General features: G+C 37.5%; 1 protein-coding gene across 4 annotated transcripts in view; it reads right to left on the bottom strand.

Moving 5' to 3' along the window:
* Positions 1–23,750, bottom strand: part of LOC126854678 (furin-like protease 2) — a 303,257-nt gene that overhangs the window by 52,087 nt on the left and 227,420 nt on the right. The window contains exon 1 of one of the 4 annotated variants that reach the window (XM_050601630.1): positions 5,021–5,114. The exons of the other annotated variants lie outside the window; for them this stretch is intronic. Within the exon in view, the coding sequence (XP_050457587.1) occupies positions 5,021–5,029 (9 nt within the window). The 5' untranslated portion in view covers positions 5,030–5,114. Of the gene's footprint in view, positions 1–5,020; positions 5,115–23,750 lie in introns of those variants that run through there. 4 annotated transcript variants of the gene reach the window in all.

Genomic DNA, 23,750 nt, shown 5'->3' with positions numbered 1-23,750 from the left:
TCAGCATAGTTTCCGTGATTCTCGTTGAGCTTAGATGAGCATGTTATAGATTCATGAAGACTTCATATATATTCATATATGATAATGGCACGATATGCTATTCTATTATCTATGTCATGGAAAATTGAGTTACATCATTGAATCATAGCATTATGAATGTCCAATGATAAGCTCGACTGTTTGATTCCTTTCAATAAATAAGGTATTATAATTTACCTGAATAAAAGTTCTATAACTTTGAAAGTCTTCAATATCTCTCAAATCAAACTACAATATTTGAGAATTTAAATTTTCTTTTATAGGACTTGTATATAAAACATCGAAATTTGAATATAATATTAATAAAACATTTATATATATATATATATATATATATAAAATACAAATCGTAATGGAAATATATTCATATAAATACTCTAATGTAAAGATAAAAACACAGGGAAATCGCGAAGAGTAGAGAATAAGACGAGAATAAAGTGAAATGTCAGAGCGTATCACATGGTGTTGTTCCCAAAGCACATGCTCCATCTTTTCAACCATTGGAGAAACGCCTGACATTATACGGTCGCGTAATGTTGCCTAAGCCGGCATTTAATATCCGTACGAATGAGGACTCTCGGCTGTGTCACGGGCAGGGAGACATAAAAGCGTACCTGTCCGCCGTGGAAGGAAAGCCGAAGAATCTTGACAGAACGATAGCGAGTCTTGCGAAGAAGAGCATTTTACGAGAGCGTTTCTCCCGTCTGTAGGTTTTGCCATCCCTGACACGGGTTTAACGGGAATTCTTCGCTAAAAGTTACGACCAGCGAAAAGCTCTCTCTCTCTCTCTCTCTCTTTCTCTGCCACATCCTCTGGAAGAGGGAAGAGGAACGCCTCCTCTCTCTCACTGTGATTCGAATTAATGACCTCTTGCGGTTATCCGCGCCCCGGATTTGGCTCTCACGTGTCGATCCATTTTGGTCAAACTTCATCCATTTCATCTTCGAAATAACATACCACCGTCAATTTCGATGCATTAGCGTCATTAAGTATCGCGAAACCTATATATATTTCGTATAAGCGAGACAAAACAGTTATTTAAAAGAATTAGAAAAATTTATATTGCATTCTCCATCATTCCAAATGCAAAAACGATTCTAGAAAAATCAACTCCAAGTTAGTGTGATAAAGTCCAATAAAATTCATCTTACTTTTATTCGCACCACTTTCTCGAGCTTCCGCCGTAAAAATGTAAATTTTAAAGCGGTATCCATAAATCGACAGAGGTCGCAGCTCGAACTTATGTTATCCACAGCCATTTTCTAATATAAGTAATATGTTTACTCTTTTAACTTCAAACTACTCTCGGAAAAAAGGACGTCGCGCATTATCGTTATTTTCCCCAAGTCCCAACGTATTATTAATATCGTGTCGAAATAGAGCCGAATCCGCTCATCCACAATAACCTACCTAAGCATGAAAAGCGGGGGCGAAAATTATTTCAGGAACGTGGGACGGAGTGTTTATGGGACGTAAGCGAGAGAAGGATAGTGAAAGCAGGCAAAGGATAAAGTTCACTAAATCTCGATGCAGCCGCGTCGTGAGGGATCGCTTAGAAACTAATTTCCGGCGTCGCGACGCTTCCAGAGACACGACCATCCAACGCGATTAACGTCACTGCGATTTGCCAAGAGGGCCACCGCAGCTGCCGAATCGAATTATCGCGATTCATGACAGAATACGTTGATATGGGAACTAGACAGAAACGATCTAGATCAAAGGTAAGGATCTCGACATCGCGCACAATGGCGGAATAGAAAAGAACTCCTTTTCCTGGATGAAAGAAGGAGGCTCGTCCGTGTTTTTTCACGGGAGCTTGTTGCTCGTTGTATGTTTTACTCAGAATACGTTCGAGCTGCTAACGTCCATTCTTGGCGAATTAATCCCGCTTGGCCACACGTATTCAACGGTCCCGCACGCGCGCTGGCCGAGAGACGTTGTTCCACCTTGTCCCCATTGTCCGCGAATAAGACAGATTTTCGCGGCAAGAGGCGAGAGTAAAAAGAGATATAGCTAGAAAATAGGATTGCACGAATGCGATTTAAGCTCGGTCCCGTGAAACTTGCGCGAGTTACGCTATTCTTCTCCGATATTATTTTCGCCTCCATGTCTAGTTTAAGATATTTGTCCCTTCGGCATGTGCAGAATTCTTAAAAAAACTTTAAATAATACCTGTTTTAATTATAGAGATTTTTGAAAAGAGAATATTCACAATTGTAATTATATAATATTTCATTATATATTTACATATATTTGTTAAACGTTTAATTATTAAACGTCTGATAAATATTGAAAAATTATCATATCTGATTAGCATTCATTGCTCTTGTAACGTACTACACGTACATAAAGACTTACTCGCTTAATTGCTACGGGCTGCAGTTCTACAATTACACTACGCTTAATACGGACATTATGGGATAACGTGGCTAGAAATACCGGATTATGTACGCTTGTCCTGGATTTCTGTTATCCCGCATTATGCACTAGCTCAGAAAATGTCGACATACTGTACAATAAGAAGTATATATTTTATATCCTTATTTTATGTATCGTGTTATTTTGCATATGGAAAGTGCATAGAACTGATTTAGAGATAATAAATAATAATTTAAAAAATTCATATATATTTAATCAAAAAAGCAGCTTCAATTCCATTATTCATTTTTACATTTCTTATTGAAACTCATTTTTTCATATTATATATTTATGTTAAATGTAAAAATAAAAAAAAAAAAAAAAAAATAAAAATAAAAATACAAAAATTAAAAATTAAAAAGGTATGTGTTTTTGACGTATCAATTTTTTTTCCGCTTCTCCAAACTGAAATTGTACCATTTTTTAAATAAGCGATTACCTTTCTTCTCATCGTTTCAATAATGTTACGGAAATATTCCGAAATCAATACGAAAACTTGTTGATCGTTATGATTGACATAAAATTGACGGGATAAAATACATCGTCAAAGATTAAAATCTATTGACATTGCAAGTCATCGTATTCCTTTCATGCACGTCACGTCGAAGAAGACGTAGACAGATTGATGGCGGACACGATCACTTGCATGATGATTGACATGTTCACTCGCATGATTTGTGATTGAACGAGATTCCTTTTACGCCTACGGGCATAATCAATGATATTATATCTACCACAATTCAAAATCGCCTTTCACGAAAAATTAAGAATGTATATGTAATTAATGTTAAGAGACAAAATAGCAAAAATAAACGAGACAAGACAATCGTGAATTTAAAGCGTTTATATGCACGTAAAGTATGAAGAGTACCGAAATGTGCGATGCAACTATAAATCATTGAGAAAACAATACATCTATTAAACTGAAAAATCTATTAAATTAAAAATCCCGACATTTTTCAAAAAATTTTTCTCTCGCGATAGTTTACAAAGATTTTTCGTAAAGCTAGTAATAAATCAAAAGGATTAAACTGATTGTATTTTATAATGCTGCTAAAACCAATTAAAAAAAAAATCCTGAAATATCTTTTCTCTCGTTCAGACAATTTGGATATCTGGGGATTATTTCGCCGCCGCGCACGAGAATATTCACAGCGTGGTCTTCGCTTTTCGCCGTATTAGCAATTTCGAATTTTTTCCGCGAGCAATTAACCGATTAGCTTCGAAAATCGCGGAAGAAAAGAAGCGGGGCGAAAAACAAAAGAAACGAAGCGAATTGTACAATCTAGCTATGACATTTATGCAGAATAACGAGGCGCGGTGCGGGGAGACGGAAGGGGAATGGGAGATTAAAAAGTACTTATTACCGAACAGTTCTCGACCAACCATTGCTAACTTTGTGCAGTTACGGGCAGACAGTAAAAGTAATTAGCCGAGATGCAGAGAAAAACAATAAGAAAGCAAGTGGGAAAATGGAAAATGAAGGCGTGGAAGGAGGGAAATGTGAAAAAAGATGAAAGAGAAAGAGAGAGAGAGAAAAAAAACGAAAACAGACTTCGGCATCGCCGTCGTCGTTATATTTTACGAGAAGACCTCGTTAGCGGCAAACTCATAATTCGTCTTTTCGATGAAATCATATCTTTTCTTACGAAAAAGCTTTTAGACGCGCAGCCGCAGATTTCTCAGGGACTGATATGTCTCATTAAAATGTAGAACGCATCATAGTGCGACAATGCGCGCCACAAATATTATCACGTATCGAGCTACTCGTGTGCCTGACAGAACGAAACAGTTCGCCATGTTACGTCGCGCACTGAAGTCCTACCTTCCTTATTAAATGTTAGCTCACGTAACTGTGCGAAGCGCTCGACATTGGAAATGTTCGTGCCAAAGTGAGAAAATTGGAAATCCGAGCGTTCTTGGAAATAAACATCGGAAATAAACATGTACTTTTTATTGCAATACATTTTAAGTTTTAATAATTATAGTACGTAATAAAATATGAGTTTTAATAACAGCAGCAATATATATTGTAATATTCATATAATTTCACATAATTTTAACTAATTTAGAAGATAGTGACGTATATATAAATTAATTCTGGAGATATCAAAAATAAATGTAGAGATAATATAATCGAGGGATATAAATGAAAATATGATTTTATTAATTACTGTGATATGTGAATATTAATAATAATATTTTTCTCTCTTTGTCTTTCTTTAGATTATACATATTTCCGACTGTAAAATATTTAATTAATTTTTTTTTGTAAAAAAATTCACACGATTCTTTGGATGCGGAAAAATCACAATATTTGTGACCGTGATATTTATAATCAAATGTATGAAAAGTCGCTATTAGAAAAGCCATATAAACCATTGTACAAACAGTTATAAAGCCCCATAAAGAGTTATCGGATCATATTGCTTAATAAGCATACTTAAACGTTCGAGCGTTTCGTGCAATTCAACAAATAACAATATATTGAAATATGGCGGACCATTTTATGTGATAAATACATAGAATTTATATAAAACTTTTATGATGAAAAAATACTCACGCGCAACATGAAAATACAATGCCGGAATTTTGTCGTTGACTACGATCGCGCAACATAGGTATAAGCTTATCAATAGCTGAGAAATCTGTCGTACCTGAAACAAAAAATAACTCAACATGTGAGTATGATTTGTACGATCAATTATTTGGGATAAAGTTAGTTGGATTGGAAAAAAGTAAATCATCAATCCGAAATCAATCCGTCAAATGTATTTTATAAATGCGCTTCGCTAACGTCGCTTCATGTTTCGTTTGATTTAGAATCCCGTAAGTTTACTTAATAGCGCTTATCATCGTCGTCCCGCTTTACGTTCTATTACGGGCAGCGTGTTCGCTTTTCATCTTGATTTATCAGCATTTCCGGCGCTGCGAACGTTCATAGATGATCAGAGTGTACGTTTTTTCGATTTATGCTTTGCGAGTGCTTTGAAAAAACTTGTCTATTAAGATTTTACGAAAGATAAAAGAAAAGAAAACTTTCTTGAAAAAAAAAGCCAGCAATCGATAATTAAATCTAAAGCATAAAAATATATGTATACGCACTATGCTGCGTGTGCAACGTTTGTTATATTATTATACATATAAACATGCTATTATTTCATCAATATTTCAAATTAAAAATATGGAACGTACTATGTGACATCTCTATTCTGTTTCAAGAATGTTAAAATCATTTTCTATAAAAAAGATCTTCTATTTTCTTTAAAAAAGATAAATTCATAGTATTTGGCACTAATACCATATTTTTAATTATATCTATCTGTCTAGTAACGCCTGGTTTGCACTGTTTAATATTAAACGGATCTAAAGTTAACGAGATACCATGTTGTTTTCATTCAATATTAACTAGCGCTAAATATGCAACAAGAAAAATGATTTGGTCGGCGTAGCACGGGTGGACGGCGAAATAGAGAGGCAGAATAATAACAATAAAATTCGTACGCATCATCAACTATATTAGAATAACAAATTTGCAGAATGCTACAGATATGCATAAGGAATGATATATAAGCTCACATATATACATATATGTATAAAGTTATATTAGGTACACGTTATAAAGCTATATGGTCCGACAGAGCGAGAGATAAGTCATTGACAAGAGGATAATATAGGCACGGATTTAAAGGAGTTGTATGTTCTCGGACGGCATATGGATAAGGATTACTCCGATCTACATAAATCAGCGGCGCAGACCTTATCTTAATGTCAATATCAAGAGAATTACAATTAATTCAATATGTTTCGTTAAAGTAAAAAGAAAATATTTTATTTAACTAAATCATAAAATATCCTTGTTAAAAATATAAATTATTACGCGAATCGTTATGCTGAAATTGTCTCGGATTTCAAGAAGCTCGACAAATATGATATATTGATTCAAAATGTCTCCTCTTTTTCTAGTTAGTTTAAATGCGCGGACGCGTGATATTTGAAGAGAACAGGCGTACACGATGTAAAGACGCTTTCTACCGGAAGAGGCGCATCCTTTCTCTCAAAGAATCCCTTTTCATGCGCGCTCAAGTCCCCGAACATATTCTCGTCTTCTCGAGAGATCGAGAGGTGTCGTCTATCGAGCGTGCAAACGCCAGCAGAGGGCACGGCGCGTATTATTACGCGCTCGATGCGTCGTAGCGTTTGCAGCACCAAGAGAGCACATCGTGAACAGTGCACAAACCGAGAGCTCCTCCTTTACGTCCCCCTTTAAGAGGTCCCGCCGGGATATACGCGAATTAGCACGTCGTTAATGGCGCCACGATTAACGCCAGATATACGCGGCCCACGTCACGTATAACCGCTGATCGAATATTAACGAGCTCTATTACGGCTCGAAACTTGGCCACGAGAGCCGGACGTTAAATCGTATCGGTCACGCAGAAGGCTATTAACTGAACTAAAGATTATTAACACCGATCGACATCCCTCCTCTCCCTTTTCATCTTTTTCATACATATATTTCTCAAAGGCTAATTGAAAACAATTTCGGTCAGTTTCAATTAAACTATAATGATCTTTGTGCTCTCATTCGTGATAACGTAAAGCACTGCGCACATCATCGAAAGTTTAATTTAATTTAAATTAAACAAAACTCTGCAATTTCTGGATTTTAATATAATTTGACCTCACAGCAAATCTCATTCGTATCAATATTATAAAATATGTATTTTTAAAAATCTTATGCGATTAATACATATATAATAAAAATTATGGTAAAATTAAATTTTTCATTAAAAATTTTTTATATTATAAATATATTTTATATTTAGTATATAGAGTGTACTTAATTTTTTTAGATATCTAAAAATATTTTATATTTTTCTCATTTTACTATTATACATATTTTATTATTATATTGTCAATATTATATTCATAATATAATATTACATTTACGCATGTTACATTTAGAAATACTAACAAGAAATTGCATAAATTTCTTTATTAAAATGAATACAAATACACATTATTCACAAATAATGCAAACCGCATTACGTGATTGCACAAAATTAATTAAAATGTCGAACTATTCGCTTTCGCGCAAATAATATCCAGTTTTAAAGCGATATAAACGTCATTAAATTTCATTCACCGCTATAAATGTATTTATATTAAATGTATGTTTTTCTATTATCGATTCTCGGATGAATTGCAGAGCCTAAATAAATCCATCGTCATTGTTGCATTATAAACTCGTTGATAAGAATTCGCGACAATACGAGATCGTGGCAATACGAGATGGAAAAAAGAGACGACAATTGTCATCCATCAACATGAAGCGGAGAAAAAAACGTGGTTTTACGAAATTACGCAAATAATAGCGACACGATTACCACCTCATAAAATCTACAAATCGGAGTTTAAAATCATTCGCAATTTTTAAATTAAAGTGACAGTCTACAAAAAGTAGAAGAGTAAGTCAAACTTTAGTTACCAAGATTTATCGTGTATATTTGTAGTTTTCTAGATTATTTTATACATAACACTTTTATATTTATCTTATAAATATATTTAAATAATATTTCCAAAAAACTTTTTTTATATATATAAAATATTTGTGAATCATAGATATTGAAAGCGATGAGAAAACAAATTAATAAAATTATATCTCTAAAGATCGATTCATAACAAGCCGTTTATATTTGCCAAGAATCAAGAGACTAAGAAGAGCGTGTACTTTAAGAGATTGGAAACGCTGTAATGAATCGATAGACGAAAAACATATATATCTATTAAAATACAGATGTATATGTTACATATACCCACATGTGTACATACATACACATATATATGTATATGTATACCTATATAAAATATTTGAAGGAATAAACTTTCAATGAATGGCGAGTATCGGATAATTTCAGCTCTTTGTTAAATGAAAATACCATTCTCATTATAATCCAACTGTCAGATATAAATAAAATTATGATTTATATTTCCGAAAGCTGTTAGCTTCATCCAAATTAGTAATATTAGTATCAAATTATCTCAGCGCACCATCGCTTTTAATGCGCGTGTGATAACATAATAATTTAAAATCCATCGCACATAATATCCTTTCTCAATTTCAAAAAGCTACATAACATGAAAATGGGATAATGTGACTGTTGCATTATGCACACAACGATAATAAAATTTAATGCGATATAAAAAGCGTGATATCATTATATCCCATTGGAGAAATAAAGAAATGAATAAATAATATAGTTAAATGTTCATCGATGCCGATGAGATGATGAGACGCGCGAGCTGCACGGCGAGAAAGAGGTCGGGCGGGAAATTCGTGATAACAGATTCGCGCTTATTCCCGGCAGCGTATTTCGATAACGTTCGCGCCACATGCAGTCGCGCGTAGTTTAACGCGGACGGGTCGTCGTCTCTCCGGTCGAGATACGGCTCGCCGAGCCGCGACTTGACACGACGAGGGGGTGGTCCGATGGCTGTGATATCGCGTGCATTAATATCGGCCGTGCGCGACCAGCCGTGTAACGGCATTTCCCGATCAACGATCCGGAAGAGTCTTACCGCCCCGTTCGTCCGTCCGCTTTTGTCATTCCGCCCTGTCATTCCGCCTCGCCGTTCCGGAACCCCGACAGCGGTTTCGCTGCCAGATAGACAGACAGATAGATTCCGCGGTCGGATATCGCGGGAAGAGGGAAGGGAAGAAAGACGACTCGATCGAGAGCGCTGAAAATAGTGCGCCCACAATTGTCGAGTATCTCGGAGTCGATATGCGGGACACGGAAGTTCTCTTCGAGCGTGAAGAAGAGAAGGAGAAGCCGAACTTTGCTACTGGTTTCACTAACGTATCTCGTCCGCTGATCGTTTTCGCGGAAAGTCATCCCGGAAGTATTTCGATTATCTCTCTATCGGCTCGCGATGTCGACCGCACTGAGAGTGTGTCCTTATTCCGGTCCGGTGGCTTCATTCGAGGATTTGTCGCAACTGACGACGAGTCGTCCCGGTGCTCGTTCCCGAATCATTAATGAGAGATAACGGTGCAGAGAGATCGAAATTCTCGGATAATCTCAAAGTTTCAATTTCCAATATTAGAGATGTGGAAAAATGTATCTCGTGCCAATTTACGTTAAAAAGGTTTCAAATATATATTATGACCAATAAAAATGATTATCAAACATAATAACATTTGCTTATCATCGTTACGTAATGTGATTCATCGACAATAAAGGGGAAGTAATGTACGAATATATTTGTCAAAAATTGTATTTATTTTAGCGCGAGATTATTGTTGAATAAATTTATTACGTTTTGCATAAAATTTAATAATTTAGAATTTTACACAAATTTAAAGGAAATTTGCACAATCAATAATATTTGATATACTAGATTCGATTTATTTTAATGTCATTTTTGTATAACGTAACAAATGTTTTCATATAACTATTTTGTCATTAACAAATCCGTCGGATTTTATAAAATAAAAGGAGCTATTTCGAGCCAAGCTTAAATTCACTATTCAATTACAAACTCGATCAATTAATTCTCTACATTAATAACTTATTGCAAAAATAGTTGTTTGCGATGATAATAATAGCGGGTTAATTTGAGGACAGGCGTTTTAAAGCGATTATTGTTTATAATATCCATCTACTTTAAATTTCAATTAAAAATACAATTTTTATTTTCTCGAAAAATAAAAATCACTTTTGCGCATCCCTACACAAAGCATCGACACAAAATTCGAATTCCGCGATATTATTAATTTTAATTGCAAAAATGCGCCGTTCGTAAATTATCGCGGTCAATTCCCGGGCATTGTTGCCGATAAACATTCAATTCACGTTCCGTCGAGGCTCGTTCTCGTTGCTCATCGGCGTTGCGCGTTATTGTTTCCGATATCCAATCGGCACGACCGGCGAATGTATTAACGCTGCAACAAATCAGATTCCGCGCAGGCGACGACTCGTTATCCAATCTGAATGAATTGCCACAAAAAAGGATATCACATTTCGATCCGCCCGTATTTCCATGTACATAACCGATAAAAAGAATTACGCCCGATCCCGTCAGAGAGGGCAGCGCGCAAATTCAGCTTTATTGAATATATATCGCCGGAACGTATCTTGCACTTTCTCACGACGCGTTCGCGATTATTACTTCAATTTCTGCAAACGATCGTGTGTGTGCTTTTTTTCTCCTACAAGCACTGATTTATCTCGAAATTGATTTCGTATTTATTTCGAACTTATTGCCGAAATACATTCTCGGAAAGTCTTTGATCACGACGCGTGTTAAAAAGTACATTTATAATTAACGCATAATTAATTTAAAGACACACGTATAATTAATTTGCGTTACATACTCGCATTGTGCTGACGATGAAAATTCCTGCTCTCGCACGAAAATATGAGCGTCGAAAGTGCCTCTCGTAATTTAATGCTTAACTCAATGACGCGAACTTCGTCCAAGACCGATGATGCGTTCAATGGAAAATGCCGGGAATTGCTTTGCATCTTCTAAGAAGGTGCTTCCTCGAGCGAAATAATTCGGCTCGATTCTGTCGAACGAGCAATAAGCGTTGTCGCGGTGAAAAAAAAAAAAGAAAGAAAACGTAACCGATATTGGGAGCTCGCCTCGCAATTTCACCAAACCGGGCGCGGAGGGATAAATCGGAGATCTCGGCGCGTTCCGGATTACGTTGGATTCCGGATAAGAATGGAAAAGCGAAATGGGAGCCTGTGGGGTATCGCTAAAAAGTCTCGGGGTGGCTTTAACCCCGCGATCCCGTAATGAATAACCCGGAAGGGCCCTCGGACCGTCGACTGAGATCGGCCGGATGCGGACTACGCCCGTTGTCGACGGTGGCGATCGCGTTTTCGACGAAGGGGGACGAAGAGACGAAAGAGGCAGTAATGGTCCACAAATCACGCGACGTGAAAGAATAAAAAGCTGTCCTCCGTCCATCGAGGACAGAGAATATAATAAATCTCGGGATATTTTTAAATAGCGTCGCCGGAATATTATATCTCCATCTCTCACCATCGTCGCCGTCGCCGCTGTCGTGCGTTTTGCCGAGAATACATTCAAACGCTTTTACGCGGCCGCGGCCGCGTTAACGAGCGTATTCGTTCTAACCACCCGACTGCCGACGTCATTTTTCGTAATATTGGTCGGTAAAATTCGGTAACTCTAACAATCGATAGATACTGCATGTTATTGAAGGAGATTAATCTGCTAAAATTTGCAGACGTGTGCGGTTTAAACTTTTTAGAATTGATTTTGTCTTAACGAAAATTTCGTATCAATATTTTTGGCTAGATATATACCTTTTATAATAGATATATACAATTTAATACTTTTTCAGCATTAAATATTTTGTATATTTTTTTACTTTAGCCATTTGAACTATCAAAAAAAATATGAGTAATCATTGCATTTATTGTAAAATAGAAAAAAAATATATATATAAAATTTGTAATTGTGTTTATATTATGTCTCATTTATCTAAAAATAATATAATTGATTTAATACGTAGAACGTTAACTCTGATAAGCAGATAGATTTTCCATATGGGACTTAAATAAATAATATCTGAAATAACGCATAAAGAGTTTTGTTCATAAAATCATAATAGGATACGCGATTGATATAGCGATCGGCCGATTGCAACAACAGAAGGAATACCATTCGACAATCTTTCGTAGCATTACAGTAGATATCGGCTACTTTAATCGTTCTTGCCTGTTGCCCAAGTAATTTCCGATCGAGGAAACTGTTCACCGCGTTCTATCAACTCCCGCAGTCTGCTTCATCGCGCGCTTTTCTCCGTCGTCACCGTAATGCTACAAGTCACCGCAAATAAAGGTCAAATAACGTTGTCGAATCAATCGAAACGCTGTAATGAAGAAAGGTCATTTAAAACTCTCATTCATTCTTTGATTTCTAGAATACCGCGAAAAAATCTGTTTCTTAAAATTTTATACCACATCAATTATATCTGTGTGTCAGCCTAAAGTAGTTTTTTTATTTGAAAATTATTGAACAAATATTCCATAATTAAAGGAATATTTGAGGATTAATGAGGTATAAATACGGCGGTATTTTTACAACAGTTTTGCCGAAGTTATCGATTTTGCTTATGAAGAAGCGGATCAGGTCGAAAATTCGACCAAAATTATTTCGCATTCACAGACTTGATCCTCAGAGCGAAGCACATCAAAGGATACGAGACGATGATTTCTTGGGTAACGAGATGAGAGCATCGTAACAAGACCAATTTCTATGTCGAGTAGTATGTTATGCCAATTTGGGAAAACCAATCGAATTCGTCACGTTGGACAATTCGGTTTACCATTAAATTCCTCCAAATCCGCAAATGTTACTTAAGCGAATGACTATTTTATGAAAAATAAATTTTCTATCTTTGTCCATAAGTTCCTACACAATTTTATTGGAAAAGTAGAAATACTTTTAAAGGTAACATCACACAAAATGTCACATTGAAATTATTTCCATGCTATAAAAATATTTATAAGATTTATATTTACGTCAGCAGATTGACATTATAACTTCTGCGATCGCAAAATAAATTCAGTTTCAAAAAGTAATAAAGCTTGAAACAGGAAAAAATTCGATTTTTTAAAATTATATTAAATCTTTATTTTTCACACGTTCTCCAAACGCTAAATCAATTCAATTTGCAAACATATTGCTTAAAAGTTGCAGGAAAACATATTATCTTCAATGCTTTTATGGCCACGATATTGCTGCATGTGGTAGTCTTTTGAAATTAATTCCGTAATATTAGTTTCGCATGTAATTAATTCCAAAAAAGTCATCACCGACTTTTGTAAATGAATTAACTTGAAATCGCTGCGAATCTCATAAAATCGCTGCGAATCTCATAAAATACGAAACAGTAAACGAACGTAATTCACGGATAAGAGAAGCGGGAACGGTAAACGCAAATTAAAATCCGTCGCGATTACGTCGATGATTGTGGTGGACGATAAAGCCATCGGGATGCAGCGCGCAATGGCTCGTTCTCGTTTCACGCGCGACGAGAATCTACTTCAGAGGCACGTGTAAATGGACGTGGATTAAAAGGGTAGATTACATGGCGGATGCGCCTGTCAAAGGGACGAACTCAATTATCCAAGCGCGACCGTTCCTGACCAGCCTCGGAATTGTATCTATCGGGCAGAAGGCCGATGGTTCCGTTGCAAAGAGGCGAACCGATAGAACAAATAGAAAGGGCGGGAGAGACGACACGTTCGCGCACTTTGTTAGGAATTCCGTCGATAAAAGGGCCGGTGGAGCTGATTAAGGAACGACCGCCGCTCTTTCCGCGGTGACGCCATGGCAGAAGCACAAGCTCCATAGCGAGAAAGAAAGGGAGGACGAAGGCGCGTAGTCGCTCGCGGTACGTGAGCAAATTACCGTCCGCCAGATTTAAATTAATTTCTGTGCGCCCGCGTCCCGCGCTGAAAAGAATTCATTATCCTAGAGCCGCGTCTCGACCATTGAGATGAAAAAAGCCAATAATTCTCGTCAACGAAAAAATGCATTCGTCGTGGCGCGTTTGTGAGGCTCGTCGCGAAATTCGCGGTCGACGACGAGCAAAGCGAAAATTCTTTGATTTTGGGGAAAAAATGTTTTGAAGTGAGAAAAACGCTCGGTAATCAGGGGGGGAGAAAAGAACCTTTCGGAAATGAAAAGGAATTCTGCAAATGGTGAATTATAAGAGCAAAAAATAACGTTGGATATTTATAACTCGGATGTTCATTGTATATATGTGCAGCCTTTTTATAAACATCACACGTGATTTAGTTTAATAGACGTGCGTAAAATATTTACAAAGCATTTTTTTTCGACACCATGACATATTCTATCTTTTAAAAAAAAATATAATTAAAGTATACAAAACTCTTGTTCAAGTTTTGACTAAAAACTTTTCTTAAAATTTTAATTTTATAAAAAAAAAAAAATTTTTTATTTTATTCACTCTGTTTTACTTCATGTGTATCTCTAGAGATATACATATCCAATAAGAATATAAGTTATCCGTTTAAACGAGAAGTTTCAATACCTAGCAATTTCTATATATATTTTTCATACAATAATAAAAGTGATTCACAATAATGCGTATACTATTGTATGCGTACTATTATATAAAATATTCGATAATCATAGTATAACGGAATTTAAATATCTTTTACATGGCCAATACTCGAATGATTTACTCTGTATTCTACGTTTATGCGTTTCTCACTTTCGTACTAGTTTCCTCCTCTCCCTCGTTTTCTCCAAAGCGGAACGCCAAGATGAATCTTATGACGATATCGTTGCGAGAGATCGACCTTCAAATTCTGTGAGTTACGCTAACGTTACCGAAATTTGCAATAATCCGCTGACATATGAGAAAATTCCCGCGGGCATCACAACGCATTGCGCCAGCTATTCACAGGCATCTCGTATCTGACATAACTGCGACTTGCAGCAGAAAGAGAGAGAAAGAGAGAGAGAGAGAGAGAGGGAGAGAGAGAGACAATAAAACTTCCGGCTCCAGTAATCGTCTCAGTGTCTTTTTCATATCGCTGGATTATGCAATTCACATCGACACACATGTCGCGATTTACACGAGCGACAATGGCGTCATATCTCTAACGCATTCAAATAGATTTTTCTAAATTCCAAATAGTTGCAAGTTTATTTGCTAATAATTTTCTCGGGATTAAAAGAACAAGTTGAAAAAAAAAAAAAAAAACATTTCGATTTATATCACGAGAGGGAATCTGAAACTTCAAAAATCTTCACAAATTCGATCGCGTTTTACATAAACAGTAACGCGATAACTTTATCCTCACTTTCTCTGATATTCAATTGAGAACTATTTATAATTTTAGAAAAACTCACTTTAACTGTGTAAATATTTGTTACTGACTTTAAATTCGTTTGCTACTAAAAAAAGAAATTCGATCAACTTGGAATATCCAGTTATATGAATGCGGTTGGAATTCGCAAGAATTAAAACAAAATTATATGTCAGAACATTATGAGAGTATTTAGCGAGGATAAAAAAAATGGACTGTGCGATATGAATGTAGAAAATGGTGTATTATGCATTGCGTGTTACGCATTATAAATACTGTTCCGAGTCCAGCGTTATATTTATGTTTATACATTCGCAATATGCACGTTGCGTCTACCTTCTTAGTAATAAAAGGATTAAGCATCTGTATTTGTCTGTGTAAATTAAGGTGCGCGTTCCTGTCGCGATTTGCATAAGCAATGATTCCGTAGTTCTCGCGTGCCAGCAGGATCCGACTATGGCGAAGATTTATTATTTCGCAAATTTGTTAAATGTCAGAAAAGAATACTGCGAAAAACAGGGACTCGTTATAAAAATCATACTACGGAATTCTAGAGAAGTAAAGCTTTTTATATTTATCTGCGAATTAGAGGGTATTGTTTCATTACACGTTGCACGCTCTTCCGCGACAATAAATTCAGCTAGAAATTTATGGTTCCGCAAGTTTGTAAGGTGATGGGAAAATATTGCATGTACAGTATTGTCCGAAGGAAAGTGCGGCTCAATTATATTAAATATCACATTTGCGATTCTTTAAAAGATGTTTAAAAGTACTTCTGTTTATAAAATTCTCTTCTGATTCGTAATTAAATATAATGTCACATTGAAATAGCAGATTATAATAGTTTTAATAGAAAAATTGTGAATTTAATATATTTCTAGAATATAAGCACAAAATTAATAGAGACAATTAATGAAAGTTTTCAAAAACATTCATAGAATATACAATAGTAATTTTCTCTCCCTTTTCACTTGCACCAATAAGCAAAATAAGGTTTCAAAATACCAGTTCGCGTCTCTACAAAATCATCTCAAGCAGAGGAGACGATGAGTATTTGCATTCCACAGATAGCCGCGAAGAAGGCTTCTACCCCGACACGTCTACCGACGTCTACCAGCGTCTAGCCCGGATATAAGCTAACGAAATCAGGGCGACCCGTGTCGTTACCGGCAAACAGACTGCCGCTTTCTCCACGGGTGGTACTCACTTCGTGGTACAAGGTTGGTTTTGCCATCGTCGGTCGAGAAAATAAATTGGGGGCAATTCCGTATCGCCAACGCTGGAATAGACTCCGGCACGAGAGAACTCGGAGAGAGGTAAGAAAGTGGAAAAGTGATATGGCGTATACCGGGGGTGCAGAATCGCGGCGAGATTTCCATTTTCATTTGATTCACGACAATTGTCGCGATGTCGCGCCGAAAGTGCAACAGGATAACCGAACGAATTCGTAATTCGTCGAGAGGAAGACTTAATCGAATCCAATAGACATCGGTCGGCGTTAATTCGTACGCGGTCACCTCGATCTTGCCACACAAATTCCAGGACAAACGATTAAGAACAGTTTTCGTTAATATTATAATATCGCGATCTTGTAAAACCTATTATAGTAATCCCTATTATAGTAATGAAACGTGCGAACAATGTAATGCGCGTTTTTATTCCTTTTTATTCTGTATTCAACTAACAATTATGCCAACGATAATATACGGTAATACTATATTAAATATTAATAATATCCGATAATATTAAATTTAGATTTCTATTGGTTTCAATTGTGTGATTAAATTTATTTATTTTTTTTTTATAATCAAAAAGATTAAATAAAAATGTACATTTAAATATTAGATTTGACATTAGTTAAGCTAGATTTATAGTCATTTATTTAACGCTTTTTTTTTCATCAGTTTTTTTCCTATCGCGTAACATTTCTTTGAAAAAAATTTTTTCACATCTACATTATGTCGATCAGACTCAGGTGTTACGCAATAAATGTCAGATGTTAACCCAGTATTAGGGTCGGGCTGTTAATCAGATCCTGCCTTAATCAGTGTCGCTTAAAGCTGAACGGATTGCGCTCGCTTTGTTGGGACACGTTCATAATTCACGCGGCGCGATGATCCTCTCTGTGTCTCTCACTCTCTCTCTCTCTCTCTCTCTCTCTTTCTTTTTCTCGCCATTCGGATGATAAAAACACGTGGCGCGGACATACGCCGGTGGACATTCGTGTCATAATCGAGTTCGAGGGCAACGTGCGAAAAATCAATTCGTAATTCAGCCAAGCGCGGCTCACTCCCTCCATCTGTTCCGCGGCTTTGATGGACGTCGTCGGCGTTCGCTCAATTTATGTACCACTCTGTCACGTCGATAGACGCGCACGCGCCCGTACATCCGCGCCGATAGCGCGACGTAATCCTCGAGAGACGTCTGTCTAATATATCTGTCAAGAATAATCGATCGTCGCGGCTGCCGTGCGCGCAAGATGCACCGTCGATGTATTTTATTTTCCGTTCGGCATACACAAACATACGAAAATATTTATCGTCGTATTTCGAATAATTATTTCAGCTGCGTAAAAATCGTTCTAGTCCGATTGTCATCGAAATTGATGAATCTGTATCAACAAAAAAATATCTTATTTCCAAAAAAATTTTATAAAGCAATGGAAATCTCTGTTTCTCTTAAAAGACTTCGCATAAATATTTACGGTATTTTTAAACGTTTTAATCTGACTATTATAAATCGTAAGCACGCAATTGTGAATAATTATAATATAACTATTATAATTCTATAGAATTTATGAATAAAATATTTTTAAAATATTTGAATAAAATATGAATAAAATATCTTTAAAATAGATGTACTATTTATATCGGACTATTTTACAAAAAGTTACAATAAATCTTGATACCACAAGAACTGTCAGTAAAAGCTGGCTGCACGTGAATAGAACGTAAATTCAACCTGTAATACGAGCGTTGGAGTTTTGCAGTTTTAAAAGCGTGCGAGCGGATACCGCAAACTGCGCTGTCGCAATTCCGCTTGACTTTCGTCGGTGTCAAACGTCCGCAAAGCGTGTTATCGATGATCTCTCGCCATTGAAATACCGCCTAAAGTTGAGGACTCTCTTCCTCTCTCTCTCTCTCTCTCTCTTTCTCTCAATCAGATCGATTGAGTGAGCCGCGATCGCACGACTATGGAAAACAGTGCGTTTCAATGGCAGCAATAGCCAAAATGGGTTTAACGGATTGAGCATCGGGTATTATCGTCGCGGAGCAAAGCCGACGTATTACGGATTGCATTGCGAGAGCGCGGTATAACCACCTGCCGTGTCGACCGAGAGAAAACTCCATGCGGTGGCTATTTTGTTCGCCATGGATGGTGCGCGCAGCATCGCTGCCGCGATCAGCTGATGCGAAATGATTACGCGCTTTTTATCGTGAAGCGTTCCATTATCGCGGCGCAAAGATAGATCCACGCGTCATTCGCTTCAACGTCAATACGAAACATTGATTCTCATAATTAAATCGGTGATTCTGTTTCGACATCGCAATGCAAATCGACATAGAGTTTGCGACATCTCCGCGGGATAAGAGGTGAGAACTTCTCTCGTTCGAGTCTTATTGCGCGACAAATCTAGAGAGGATCGTCGTAGTCCGTTTCCGACGAGGGGTTTCATCCCGACAAGTTCACGGAGGAATAAGAGCGAACTTCTGGCCGCCGTTTCGTGCTCTCGTTATAGCGCGGGTCGACCAAGAGTATCGCAATCCCCGAGCTGAATTGGATCCGGACACCGGAGCGGTAGTCGGAGACAGTCGAATTAATGCGCACGGTACGGGTCTCTCTTCGAGGAGAGAGCGGTCCGACTCGTCCAGTGCATTTCAAGTTAGCCGAGTTAATGCAGTCCGTATCTATTGCAGCGGCTCGACACTCTCGCTTCTGGCGCGGAAACTAATTTCTTTTCGCGGTTTCCCGACAAACGAATGTATCCCATTTGCAGAGCTTAAATTGCCGAGTCGCGACACGCGACAAAGATAAAATTTCGTTTCGAAGAGAAAGAATGAGAAAAACAGCGCTTATTTAAAAGATACGAGGATATGGGAAATTTGATTATACAGAAACGCTGTTTCCATTGGATTCGCTATTTGCACGGTTGGCTTGTACTCGATCGCGAACAGGCACCTGTCAAACACAGCATCTCTATAATTATCATAACAATCCCTATAATTATTGAGGATATACCCAGTGATTATTGATTGTTGCAATGTTAGTCCTTTGGTTAATCTGATATGTTATCAGTGAAGGATACATGAACATCCGGTTACTATGTGGTTATCCTCATGATCGCTAAATCATCAACAATAATCATATCAATAAAAATCGTGCAATTTTAGATATTTTCCGCTATTTTTAGAGATATTTATGTACTTCTCTGCATTTCTAAGTATTCATGAGCAATTTGGTATTTTTGAGTATTTTTTAAGCCGATCAAGCACGTTTTTTTTTCACATTAAAAACTTTTTTTCTGAAACTCAAGAAGACCATAATCCTGGTCCTTTCGTTAATATAAATTTGAAACCGAAGCATCGCCGAGGGAAATTGGGAGAACCGACACGACGAGGAGAAACGAAAGACGGAGATGTGGATTGAAAGGAATAAATCCATTCATTCGGTCTGACAACTGCTGAATTCGTGGAGATAAAAATTTCTCTCAGTACGCGGACGTGGAGACTATAAACTCAAATAAACGAGAAGAGTCCGCCGTCGTCGTCGTCGTCATCGTCATCGCCGTGGATTATTTGCCCTTAATTCCTCGCGTTGAAAGCATTCCCGGGATCTCCCGCGTGCAACCGTGTCTCAAATAAAAACCGGGCGAGAATTTATTTATCGCTACGTGGCCGTTGCTCTCTAAAAACCGCGGAGCACCTCTTCGAGAATCGAAGAAACCGGCCGCGGGATTTCCCTTCGAGAATAAGGATGCTCCCTTGACAGCTCCGTGGATAGACACGTAAATCCCATTCCATTAGAGGCGCATCTCGTGCGCGAGAGAAGGATCGTATAATAAAATGCACGCTCTGAGAATCTTCTCAGCCGCTTCGATCTCGCCACGTTTTCTCGCGCAGCATCTTCGGAAAATCGATCAGCTGATAATTAGCGCGGCGAGAATATTATCGTGGCGCGTTCGTTAATTCTGACCGCCGCAAATTAAGAAACAGACTCTTAGCAGCTCCTAATGAAAATTCATAATTTACACTTACTCGCGCGCAAGAAGGGATCGTTTCATAAATATTTATATCACGCGCGGGCTTTAGATATGCCGCTGCTCGCACGTTCCCCGCATCTTCCATCCTCGCTCGCCTGTTCTCCGCTTTTCTTCGAGATAATATAAATTCGTAACATTTAAGATCGTTCGTGTTTAAGGTACGCAGAATGTGTTGCGAAACTAAGCTGCTTCCTCTCTCGCCCCCCGCCGCGGTTATTGCGCTCCGAATTAAGAAGAATAGCGCTATTGCCTCCACGTCTCGAGCGTTAAGCCAGGTTTTCCGAGTTATAAGCGGTTAGGAAGTAAACGATTCTGCGAAATTAAACTTCAAATGCAAATGCGCAATAAAAATTGAAACCCCAGTTTTCCTAATTAGATATTTAAAATTTTTGATAAACGAAATATTTTATCATGGAAGAAAACGACAAATTATTCAAGCTTTACTGAAAGCATACTCTAAGGAATTTTTAATTAAAATGTTTTTGCTATATTCTGCAGATTTATTCCGCAGCTTGCTTCCGTTCAATTTATAAATAAATATTCAAAAAATCGTCGTTTCAAAAATCTATTGTCCACGAAAAAATTCAATATCCTTGCAATAGCTTGACATCGCTTTACAGAATTGAGCCAATGTAATTTTATTATTACAAAATAATAAAGTATATAATTAATATTTAACTTCCCCCAAATCAATTTAAAATCTTTAACAAATTTTTCTAACACATTCTTGTCCTTCTGTATCAATTATTTATGTTATAATTTGTACATTATATACGTATATATATAAAAAACAAATACTTGTAATAAAATAAAAAATAGAATAAAATTAATAAAAAAATAGCTTTAATATGCGCATGTGTAACATAGTGGCTTGTAAAATAAAATAAAATTTTTAATTTCTGTAAAGGAAAATCATCGAGCATATTTGCATTTTAAGATTACGTTGCTACAGTAAACGAGTCGCACGTTTCAGCATGCCCGATACACTAAGGGTTAATTCGTGTCCCTCGTGTTGTCGGAGTTAAGGCGATCGGGAAGACCCGAATCTATAATTTATCGTGCTTCGATAGAGAGACTCTAGTTGGTCTCCCTCCCTCCTTCGCGGTCGATTGCTGTCTCCCGCGTCGCTTGGAAATTTCTCGCGAGCCATCGGCAAATCGGGTGGCTCCGCTCCACAAGCATTTAAAGCATTTGTGATAGCGCGCTGCTATCATCCTAACCCTCCTTCCTCTCCCCCTCCCCCTTCCCTCTTCCCGAATACGATTACCTGACCGATTTATGGCGTGGGCCGAATAAACTCGACGCCGAACATTTTCAGGAGGATTAACGACCCAACGCGATCGGTTCTCCCCCAACGAATCTACGATGTTATAGCTCGATATAATTCACAATAACCGGATAGAACGGTAGCAACTCTCTGCACTGCGATGACCATTTGAATCTCAAATGCCAATCACAGTTATCGATCCATCGATGAATCTTATTTAGACTAGTTAAAAAAAAATTACACCATAAACATATTATTTATAATGAAAAAATAGATACACTGATGGATAAACTCTCTATTTTTTCAACAAAAATTATTTTCTATTATTAATTTTCTTTTAATTAATATAATGCCTGAGAATGTGTGCATTATTATATATGAAATGTATCATCATAGAGCTTATTAAACATATTTACATATTTTTATATTTATTTGAGGCGATATAATTCTTAAAAATTTTCTCTATATTTTGTCGACAAAGCGTTGCCTCGAATAACATTTCCGGTTTAAAATTGACAAAACTGTTTCCAGTCAACAAAACGCGAAGCTTCATAAAACGACACTTGATGCAGCACCGGTACCAGCGAGGGTAGCATGAAAGCGACGTTTCTCGAAGTGGAAAACGTTGATGGAGATCGTTCCATACGAAGAACGTATCTCTCTAGGAACGAGCGCGGAATCGATAATCCATCAGAGTCATGGGACGATTTTGACGTCCGGTCTCGGGAGTCGTCATCGTTCGTCCGGGAAAGGGGTTATTGCAGGACGTAGCGTCTTGGAGCGCTTCGGAAAAATAAGAATGGCAAAGAGGAGGGAAAGGAGAGGGGAGAAGCGAAGAGAGAAGAACGAAAGTACGGAGAGAAAATGAAAGGAACCGAGATCGCAGAAGGAACGGCGCCTCCGAGTGAATACGATCCCGAAGGAGCCAGGCTCGATTAGCGAGGCCGTTACTTCCGCGAAACGAGCTTCGTTCCCTGGGAACCGGAAGTTACGACGGCCGAGAGGGAAATGTCGGCGAGCAACGTCACGCGCGTTGTCCTCTATTCCTTCTACTCTTCTCTAGAATTTCGTTCTTCCCGTCGGTTATGATCCGTTAAATATTCCCTCCCATCACGGCGTCGCTTCATTTCACGTGATTCTTCGAATATCGCGAGTTTCTACAAGAAACTCGCTTGAAATCATCGATTACAAAAATCAATTGCACTGGATGGAATGTACATTCCGTAAAATTATTATCGATTTATTTATTGAACAGAAAATATAAAAAAATTAATATAAGAAAAATAATAGATTGATTATAGAATCTTCAATAAACTTTTTTAAAATATTCTTTCTACCTACTTCTTTCTGCGATAATTTACGATTCAGAAGCTTTTATTCTTTTCTAATTTCGTAATTACTCTACTCGAGGATCTCTTAAGGGACACTGGCTTCTTTAGATTCTGAGTAGAACTCCGATATATCTATCTATCTATCTACCTTTTGTTCCTCTGCGTTTTCCGATAATTCGCACACACATCTCGGAATATTTTTCGATACCCTCTAAGTCGATTTACTTCCCGTGAGGCACGATGCCAAACAGATAAAACATCGGAATAACGAGTCCCGTGTGCGATCTCATTACGCAAGAAGGTAATGTCTATATTTCGAGGGTGAAGGAAAGAATGGCGCATGTCGGCCAGCCATTACGGAAGTACGCGCGCGCATCGCCGGTGAGCTCCTCGTGAATTCTCCTGCATTATTATTGTGGTGGTGGTGGTGTAAAAAGAACGAATAATACGTCGACCATTCGGCGCGAATTATTTTTTAATGTCGTAGTGCAAATAGCGAACGTGCTCTAGCGTGGCTATAAAAGAAATCGAATAGTAGACGTAAA

Source organism: Cataglyphis hispanica, chromosome 14 (assembly GCF_021464435.1).
Source record: "Cataglyphis hispanica isolate Lineage 1 chromosome 14, ULB_Chis1_1.0, whole genome shotgun sequence".
NCBI lineage: Eukaryota > Metazoa > Arthropoda > Insecta > Hymenoptera > Formicidae > Cataglyphis > Cataglyphis hispanica.
This window is presented reverse-complemented; position numbering and strand designations above follow the sequence as displayed.